Source organism: Danio aesculapii, chromosome 4 (genome assembly GCF_903798145.1).
Source record: "Danio aesculapii chromosome 4, fDanAes4.1, whole genome shotgun sequence".
Taxonomy (NCBI): Eukaryota; Metazoa; Chordata; class Actinopteri; order Cypriniformes; family Danionidae; genus Danio; species Danio aesculapii.
Genome location: NC_079438.1, coordinates 502,172 through 512,566, shown reverse-complemented (window position 1 = coordinate 512,566; position 10,395 = coordinate 502,172). Strand labels below are relative to the sequence as shown.

The 10,395-nt window shown below is 41.3% G+C and overlaps 1 protein-coding gene across 1 annotated transcript in view; it reads right to left on the bottom strand.

Annotated features, from left to right (window-relative positions):
- Window positions 1–5,682: 5,682 nt before the first annotated feature.
- The window catches only part of slco1e1 (solute carrier organic anion transporter family, member 1E1), a 23,477-nt gene continuing 18,764 nt past the window's right edge, over window positions 5,683–10,395 (bottom strand). The window contains exons 12-14 of the mRNA XM_056455244.1: window positions 9,640–9,704; window positions 9,378–9,495; window positions 5,683–6,214 (exon numbers count right to left, since the gene is read on the bottom strand). Coding sequence (XP_056311219.1) covers window positions 5,995–6,214; window positions 9,378–9,495; window positions 9,640–9,704 — 403 coding nt within the window. The 3' untranslated portion in view covers window positions 5,683–5,994. The remainder of the gene's footprint in view (window positions 6,215–9,377; window positions 9,496–9,639; window positions 9,705–10,395) is intronic.

Sequence of the window (10,395 nt, the reverse complement as noted above, 5' to 3'; positions counted from 1 at the left end):
TCAACACATACTATTATGAGAAGAAATTTGGGAGTAGCTCTTCTCAAACAGGTAAATCCAAAAGGAGACCCATATAAACTCCATCCTTTATTTTCCCTCATTCCTAGCTAAATACATTTTGATGAATGCGTAGACAAGTGAACACTAATCCTAACGATTAATCCCCTGCGAAACTTGACGCATGACCTTGCGCTTCCGGTCTGACACATTGGCGCGCGTATGAATGGAAGTCTATGGGAAGAAAAGTCAAGTGTGACCGCAGCTTTAGTGAAGTTTATTCATAAACTAATTTCGAGAGGATCACATACTTATGATTGACCACAGCTGGTCCCTCATTAGCTAACACATGATTCACCAACCAGACGATTCCTAACCCACTATAAATAGCCAGAGTTTCTAACCTCAGTTATCTTCATCTTGAATTTCCCCTCCTACCCCTACTCATCCCTCCTTTTTCTAAATTGGGCAACACGGCAGCCCAGTGGTACAGCCACAGGACACCTCTAGTTGACACCACTGCAGAGATTGCCTCTACTTCAAAAATGTTAAATCTTCAGTTATATTTTTTAATATCTGCTTGTTTTCAACATAATATTATGAGAAGAAATTTGGGACTAGGTCTTCTCAAACAGGTAACCCCCCCCCCCCCCAAATTTTTCCTTTATTTTCCCTCATTCCAAGCTAAATATATTTTGATAAATGCAAAGACAAGTGAACACTAATCCTAAAAAGTAGTGATATTTGGTGAATCTGTCATATTCTATTAACCAAATTGAATTATTTCAAATGTATAAGGATATATTTTTGGCATGACATTTGATTCACCAATTTAGATCTCATATTTTCATAACTATACGGGTCCAACATCGTAGAACTACCCTATTGGCCTTAATCTGCAAAAGTGTGCAAGTTTCTGCAGTTGTTTTACGAACTACCAATTTCAGGTCATTCAAGAGGATCACATGCTTATGATTGACCACAGCTGGTCCTGCATTAGCTAACACACGATTCACCAACCAGACGATTACTAACTCACTATAAATAACCAAAGTTTCTTACCTCAGTTATCTTCATCTTGAATCTCCCCTCCAACTCCTCCCTCCTTTTTCTAAATTGGGCAACACGGCAGCCCAGTGGTTAACACTGTTGCTTCACAGCAAGAATGCCACAGGTTAAAGGTCCTTACTTGACCAGTCAACAATGTTGTGCTGAGTTAGCCTGTTCTGCTCGTGTGAGTTTTCCCCGGGTTATCCATTTCCTCCCAGAGTCCAAAAATATGCAATATGAGTAAATTGACCATTCCAAATTGGCACCATAGATGAGCTCCTAGTAAGCAGTATATCTCTCTATAGCTATCCCCATAATCTGTCATTAGCCATTAACAAATCGGGGTAGTTCTCGAGATCTATCTGAGCTCAAACTCCCCTCCCGCTCTTCTAGCAGGAGGAAGCCCATGGCTTGAGGATCCTATATGCTCAGGGACAGCATGCCAAACACGCTTTATAATCAATCATCAGCTAAGTGTGAACTCTTGAACCAACAACTATACAAGTGTCTTCATGACTATACATAAAAAAGTGGAAAAATATCTTATGGAAATATCAGTTTGCAACATCAAGCTGTTTTAAATGTCTGAAAATCAATGGAAATTAATGAGGCTGGAAGTATCGAGCCGAAATATTCCAATGGCCGTGTCCGCTCGTACCTGAAGAGTAAGGTCACTATGGGATTCAGATTATTCAACCCACAAATGTTGGCCATGCTTAACCCATGCTCACATAGAAACCATGCAGCCCTGGTATAATCCATACGGAACCCATATATCAATGTTGGCTGGGTATAACGAGTAAATCAAAAGTTATTTGCTCTTTTTACATAATATGTTGGTATACATTGTAGAAGAATGCACAAAAAATTCTATAAATATTTCCCAATTTCATAATAATACTCACATGTCCGGAGTCGTCTTCACCTCAAGAAGAAGTGTTAATATTATAGTTAAATTATGACCAAAACAGCAACCTCTGAACGCACCTTTATATATGCCTGCTGGTGTTTTACTAATCATTATCTAGCATTGAGTATTCATTTAACCGTTTGGTTGGACAAGAAAAGAAACACATTCACTTGAAGTTTGTTGCAGGTTGTTCACAATTTTAAAAGAACAGAAATGTATGTCTTCATAAGTTTGCATTTGAAGAAATAGAAATTTCTAGTTGCTAAATATTACCTTAGGTAAATAATATTACCTGATATTGAATGTTTAAATATTCTGTCACTTAAAATTATGTTGGTTAGAATGTGGACACTACTATTACTTCCTCTTTAAGGTCTCAAAACTTCTGGTAGTACCTAGAATAGCAAAGTCAAGTAAAGGAGGTCGAGCCTTCTCATTTATGGCTCCTAAACTCTGGAATAGCCTTCCTGATAACGTCCGAGGCTCAGACACACTCTCCCAATTCAAAACTAGATTAAAGACCTATCTGTTCAGTAAAGCATACACTCAGTGCACCACTTAGGGGGCTTCCACACAGGTTCTGCATCTTGTTTATATACACTATGAACAGCAGCTACGCTAATTATTCTCTTTATTCTCCATTTCCGATTCGATCCAAGACCAACGACGAGATGATCCCAAGGTTTCCATATCCTGGACCAGGCCGTATCCTGAGCAGCTACTGGGGTGGTCATGGAGGAGTGGAGAACATGAGACTGATTCCTGTGACGCTCCAGAGACAGACGAGTCTTCGCTGAGGCCAGCTTCCAGCCTCCGCCACTGAGAGTACAGCTCTGCACAAACGTTTGGCCAGCGGAGAAATTAAAATGATCGTGCCCAACTGAGTCTGGTTTCTCTCAAGGTTTTTTTCGTCACTTCCGCCATTTAGTGAAGTTTTTTTTCCCTCTCCGCTGTCGCCACTGGCTTGCATGGTTCAGGATCTGTAGAGCTGCGCATCGTTGGATTTGCTCTTCAGTGTTTGGACTCTCAGTAGTGATTATTAACCACACTGAACTGAGCTAAACTGAACTGAACTTAAACACTACAAACTGAACTACACTGTTCCTATTTACTGTGACCTTTTATGTGAAGCTGCTTTGACACAATCTACATTGTATAAGCGCTATACAAATAAAGGTGAATTGAATTGAATATTTATGTGGCAAAATGAATCAAACACACTAAGAAACAGAAAGGAAATGAACTTTACACAGATATAAATGAATTAGATAAGGCATTAAAAACATTAAACAAACATCAGCCAGCAAAAACTCAATGGTGCCAATCGAAACATCAGTACTCATGAGGTTTCTCAGTCCTATATGCTAAACTTGCAGTTAATGTGTGGCAAATATATGGCAATAAAGTCGTTTTTCTGGAAAAATTTGCAAACCCAGGAAATATCCTTATGTTTGGCCATGTATAATGCTTTTCTTTACAGTTTAATGTATTCATTTTCAGCTTATTCCCTTTATTTATCAGTGGTCGCCACAGCGGATTGAACCGCCAACTTATCCAGCATATGTTTTATGCAACGGATGCCCTTCCAGCCACAACCCATTACTGGAAAACACCCATACACTTTCGCAATCTCACTCATACACTGACCAATTTAGCTTATTCAATTCCTCTATAGCGCATGTGTTTAGACTGGGAGAAACCAGAGCACCCGGAGGAAACCCACGCCAAGATAACATGCAAACTCTACACAGAAACACCAGCTAACCAGCTGGGGCTCGAACCAGTGACCTTCTTGCTGTGGTATGACAGTGTTAACCACTGAGCCACCATTTACAATAGAATATCTACAACTTTAAAGTTTTAAAATTGTTCAGTTGTTGTGTATGCTAATATAGTTATTAGGACTAAATAGTAATCAAATCCAAATCACTGTGCGCTTCAGCTGGACCCATGAAGTCTTTTGCTGAAATCATTTTGTTCTCCACTCACTCACTTTCCTTTGTCATTCCCTGCTTTATCAGGGGTTGCCACAGCAGAATGAACCTCCAGTTACTCTTTCAATTGTTTTACCGGATGTCCTTCCAGCCATAACTAAGCATTGTGAATAAAACCCTCACACACTGCAGCCAATTTAGTACATCCAGTTCACCTATCCTGGATGGCTTTGGACTGTGTTGGAGACCGGAGCACCTGGAGGAAACCCACGCAAACATGGGAAGAACATGCATACTCCACACAAAAAAAGAGCTCTTGGTTCAGCTGGGACCTGAACCTGTGACCATTTTGCTGTGAGGTGGTCAGGGCTTAATTTGTGCTGGAACAAGCCGGATGCAGATCCGGCACGTCTGAAATCTGCACCCAATGCTCCATATCATACCCCTCCACCCCATGCTCTTCACTGTTGTCGAACTATCAACTTTACTAGTCACCTGATGGATCTGATGCATGCAAGCAAGGTGGCTTTCCATGTTGAAGTGTCTTTCCACACCAAAAAATTGGGAACTTTTAATAAAATGGTATATCAAATGCTATGGTTGCATCCAAAAGCTCTTAAATGCCGCCTTCAGAGGCAGCATTCCAGGACAAGAAGGCACAACATAGGCTCATTCTGAAAACGTAGCCCTATATACATTTCTGGAGATCAAATTATGTAGCCAGAAGTACCTATGGCTGCATTTCGCCTTTAAAAGAAACGCTATGGTGTGGTATGATGCCGTTCCTTTTCGAGGTTACCAGCTGACCACTTTCCTCCATGTGGACGGCTTTCCTGCTATAACCTGTTAGTCCGCTTAGCTCACCATGTACGTCGAAGGACTTGAGATGCAGAGAGGAGGTGACCAAGACGACAGTGTTCGAGTCTGGTGAGGAACGGTTCCAGAAAGTGGGTAAGACAAAAACAGAACCCGAAAAATAAAATAAACAAGTAAATAACAGGGTGAGAATGTAAAATCTAAAAACGTGGTAAAAATCAAAGGGCTTTTCTTTTTCTGGATTGCTTTCTAAATCTGTCAGTTGGGTTTAGGGAAGTGGGTGGGCGGGTCAATCTGTGCTTTTGAAAATACTATTGGTTGGGTTTAAGGAAGGAGGGGATTTGGGTTTAGGGATTTGCGACAAACACGGGAAGGTGATGTGACACTCTCTACATGTAGCGAACCATTGAGCGAAACAGTTGGCAAAATGGGAAAATGTAAGTCGCATACTTCTGTTTAGAGAAAGCCCAGTTTAAACAGTGGCTGAAACCTATCGCTGAAAACAACCACGTAATTTATTCTTTCTAGTTTTGTTTCTTCCGAATGGTTGTGCTCCATTGATTTATTTAACTACAACTGTTTAGGGTTTGATACTGATTAAAACTTGAAGTGGCGATGAGGTCTTAAAATATTCCGAGAAGGTCTTTAAAAAGTCTTAAAAAGGTATTGAAATTAGCTTTAGGATTCCTGCATATACCCTGCAAAAACCATACACAGCGACCTCTGGTGGATTTGCAAAAACTGCAAAAAAACGTACCTCCTGGGACGAATTTGGCGGTTCCCGGAAATGTATATAGAGGCACATTTTCTGAATGAGCCTGGGTTGGGAAGGCATCAAGGCACCTGTCTCGGGAAATTCCTTTATCTAATCAAATTTTGAAGGCATCATAGATGTGACCTTCACTACCTGTGGTATTCTGACAATTAAAGGAATATGGCTCCATGAAGCACCACTTGGATGTCAGTTTGTTATCTCCGTTATCACCAGAGCTCTTTCTGTTTTGTTGTACATGATTGAAACTTTATGCTGCCTCTGGTGTCCTTGCCTGATAGGGCAGTTAGGCAAAAAGACAGCAGCCTAAGCTTCCGGATGCAGCAAACAGTTGTATATTAGAGAACATAGTTTACCTCAAATAGATTTATTAACAAATACAAACTGTGGGTCATGAAGCAGCGTAAAGAGTGCTCTGGCTGTGTTGTTTCTTTATGGCATGTAGTTCTCCAGCGATTACCATGCCAATAATGTCCGCTGAAATCCCTGGAGTTACACCGCGATGTAGCTCACTGCTATCCTTCAGTGTTGTGTTTTTCTCTTTCATCAGTTTTTGATCCATCAGGATGGTGCATTTCTGGAGAGCGAAGTTCAATTTCATTTTGTTTACTGGCCATTTGCTGTAATGCTTTGACCTCTTCTTTGATGAACTGCTTGCGCAGCAGCACAATGACTGCAATGATGAAGAAGTAGGAACATCCACTTAAAGCTGTGGTCAGACTCAAGAAGATGACTCTGAAAATAGAAGACAAATATTTGTATGTTAACACAATGTCGTTCCCCTTTCCAAGGTGCCTGCTCTGCATAAGCAGGTTTGAACTTTGGAAACACCTCTGGATGATGCATGTTTGAAATCATTCCTATTGCTGGATTTCACAACATAGTGTGATACAGTACGAGAGATGTCACACTCAGGGAACTATAAATACCTGAACCAAGCAATGATAGCTTCTGTATCTTCAGCAATCATTCTGTGTAAAATTGTTTGTCTATTTGGAGTTGCACATTCTCATGGTCTGGTTCCCACTTGCACTGAAGCCAAGACTGAACGTTAAAGCACCATCTTTATCATTTGCTCTGCTCCTGCTTGGGCTGGGATTTTCAATCTCATTCAAGCTGAGGTTAAGCAGTGGCTTATATTGAAGGTAACGCACTCAAGGACTCTCATGATTTGGGTCCCACTTGCACTGAAGCCGAAAGGCAGGTTAGCTCATGGGGATTGCATTCTTGGTATGGGCATTCCAACTTGCGCTGAGGCCTAGTGGAGGTGAGGATCACAAGAATCGAGGAAGGATATAATATGGGTTAAGAGATGGGTAATGCTCCTCTCTGTTGTTGTTATAAGTATGCTCTGTGGTTTCTTCCAACCAAAGTTAAGTCTTGTCTCAGGGGTGGATGTGTTAAGCACAGAGGTGGGTTATTGAGGAGTCATCACCTTTTTTTCTGCTTATGAAATGATTGCAGAGGTTTTCATTTCATTCAAAATAAATGTACAAATACACCAAGTTGTGCATAACGGAATGAATATATATACATTTATTTACTATATCACTTTTTAAAATGTATCTCTCAATCTTTTATTTAGGCATTAGGTCCCAAACTAGTTCTGAAAGTAGACTGTATACAGGGCCGGAGCAAGCTGAACTGCCGCTCTAGGCAAAGGACGATCATACCGCCCTCAACCCGAAAGTGAAAACAAAAGTGACCCGTTAGCAAAGTGAAGAACGGAGGGGGGTGGGGGGGTGGTGGGGGGTGAGTGTCGCGGATAAAAATTAAAGACTGGGGGGGGGGGGGGGGGCGTCACGAATATAACTGAAGACGCGGGTAGTGAGCGAGGTACCGCGGACGCCCTCCTCTCTATTCTGCTGCCCTAGGCGCGGATATAACTGCTGAGGACGCGGGTGGTGAGAGAGGTGCCGCGGATGCCACCCTCTCTATTCTGCTGCCCGAGGTGCGGATATAACTGCTGAGGACGCGGGTGGTGAGGAAGGTGTCACGGACACCACCCTATCTACTCTGCCTAGGTCGCCTCTATGGACGCGCCGGCCCTGACTGTATACCATATGTAACATCATTAAGCATAAGTAAAGCAGTTTGGCAGCAGATCAGATGCGTGTTTGACTTTATAAATAAATAAATAAATGAAGGGAATGTTGCTATTCAAACATCCTACAAAGACACCTCGTTTTCAGACTGCATTCACAGTCAAAACCTTATATAAAAATGGTAGGTCTGAAGACCCTCATGATTCTCCAAGACAGCCACTTTAAAGGCAAACAGTTCACACCTCATCATGGGCTATTTGTTTTCCTTCAGTGCCCTTATAGACCCAGACTGCCCACACTATCACCTTTAACATGTTGGGGTGCAGGTTGAGTGGCTCTGATATGTTAACTCTAAAGTGAAATGGGGCTTCAGAAGGACACTTTTCAATGAGGACCTTCTAAATGTTGTGGGTCTGAGGACCTTCATTATCTTGAGAAAGATCTCAGGAAAGTAATTCTGTTGTCAGTGACAGAGTGACTATCAGTGTAATGCATTGCTCTGCTTTTTTCCTTCGTAAGCATGACTTGTAGTGTACAACGGTTGGACAATGAAACTGAAATGCCTGGTTTTAGACCACAATAATTCATTAGTATCAGGTCATCTTGCAAATTACAGATACAAGTCCTGCACAGTGGCCAAAGGGATTTTATGCCATTGTTCTTGCAGAATAGTGACCAGGTCTCTACTTGATGCTAGTGGAGGAAAACGTTTCTTGACTTGCTCCTTCAAAACACCCCAAAGTGGCTCAATAATATCTAGTTCTGGTGATTGTGCAGGCCATGGGAGATGTTCAACTTCACTGTCATGTTCTTCAAACCCCTCTGTCACCAGTCCTACTGTGTGCATTGATGCATTATCATCCTGATAAACAGCACCACCTTCAGGATACAATGTTTGAACCATTGGGTGTACATGGTCCTCCAGAATAGTTTGCTAGTACTTGGCAATGACGCGCCCATCTAGCACAAGTATTGGGTCTAGGGAATGCTATGATATTGCAGCCCAAACCATCACTGATCCACTCCCATGCTTCACTCTAGGCATGCAACAATCTGGGTGCTACGCTTCTTTGGGGCTTCTCCACACCGTAACTCTCCCGGATTTGGAAAAAACAGTGAAGGTGGACTCATCAGAAAACATCACATGTTTCACATTGTACGCAGTCTAAGATTTTCGATGTCGGCATCACCGAAACCAACATTTGACATTGGCACAAGTGACCTAATGAACAGTTCTGGTGGAAACAGGAGAGTTGAGGTGCACATTTAATTCTGCAGTGAGTTGGGCAGCTGTGGTTTTATGTTTTTTTGAACAATACTTTCAGACAGCTCCTCTTGAATCCACAGTTACTCCTGTTGGATGTGGTTATTCCTTGGTATAAGGACTCAACCAGAGGTGGTTCAACTGGTTTGGTAGAGGGTCAGCCAGGCAGATCTAGTTTTGACTTGAGAGATGATCACCTGTCCACTCTGAAACTCTCAAATACACGAAGCGGAGAAAGCCTTTCTGTACCCTAGAACAAGGTACATCGGCAAGGTCTCCACTAAAGTGACGTGCCCTGTGATAATTGAGGCCTTCTGTGGAACTGTGGTTCCCTGAGAATTAAAGAGATGCTGTGTCATTAGCAACTTGCTTCAACATACCAGAAACTATTGCTGCTTGGTTCTGGTATGCTTTATAGTTTCCAGGGTGTGGCATCTCGCCCAATACACCTGTAGATTGATTGTGTCATTACTTCTGACAGAGCGCAAGTTCCCTCTCAGAGACCATGGTTACATGCACTAACTGAGACTATTTCAAAGACATTTTTCAAGGGATTAAATCAGTCATGTTTATAAAATATCATACACACCTGTACATATTTGAGTCGTATATCCGACAGGCTCCTCTACCACCGCATTTCCTCAATCCCCATTTTAGACATGTTGAGTCAATGAGAGCTCCGAAATATATTGGAGCAGGAATACCACCTCCAGGAAAAAAAGTTGACATTAATATAGCACATACCTATATTTTGCATAATTTGCATAATTCATAATATACAGTAAGTACTACTTAGCTCATTATTAATGACTTCTTGTGTTAATAGATAAATATCCAAATTCTTCTTGTACCTAGTGTTCGCATCACAAGAGTCTGAATTCCCAATGCCAGAGACTTCAGTTCAGGTGCAATACATCTGGGAACATATTTAATATACAGTGAAAATATAACGGAGACAAACATGACATTTAGAAAATGTCCGTAAACACACAGTCTTTCAAAAAAATGACCATTACCCTTTCTTTTGGACACCAGTGGTCACCAAACTTGGTCCTGGAGGGCCGGTGTCCTGCAGATTTTAGCTCCAACCCTAATCAAACACACCTGAACAAGCTAATCAAGGTCTTACTAGGTGTACTTGAAACATCCAGGCAGGTGTGTTAAGGCAAGTTGGAGCTAAATCCTGCAGGGACACCGGCCCTCCAGGACCGAGATTGGTGACCCCTGGTCTACCCTATAGTTAATATCATATTTTAACTGTGTGTATATATCTTTTCATTCGTGATTCTTTGCTAAAAGCAAACGTTTACTCAGAGTTACGGATGTTTCTTTGTTTCATTTCTTTAGTTTTATTTTATTTTTATTTTTTGTTTTATTGTGCATTTTGTTTTGCCTCCTTGCATTGTTTTTTTTTGTTAATGTTTTGTTTTACTTCGTTTTTGCTACTGTCTGATTAATTGGTTTGATTTGTTTCATTTATGTATTTGTTTAAATTTATTTGTTCAAAGGCACCTTTCAGTGAAGTCAACTAACTAACTCTGTCTATAAACCTGAACTCAGAGTTTCCCTCCTCAGAGTAACTCGACTCTTATGAAATACAACTATTT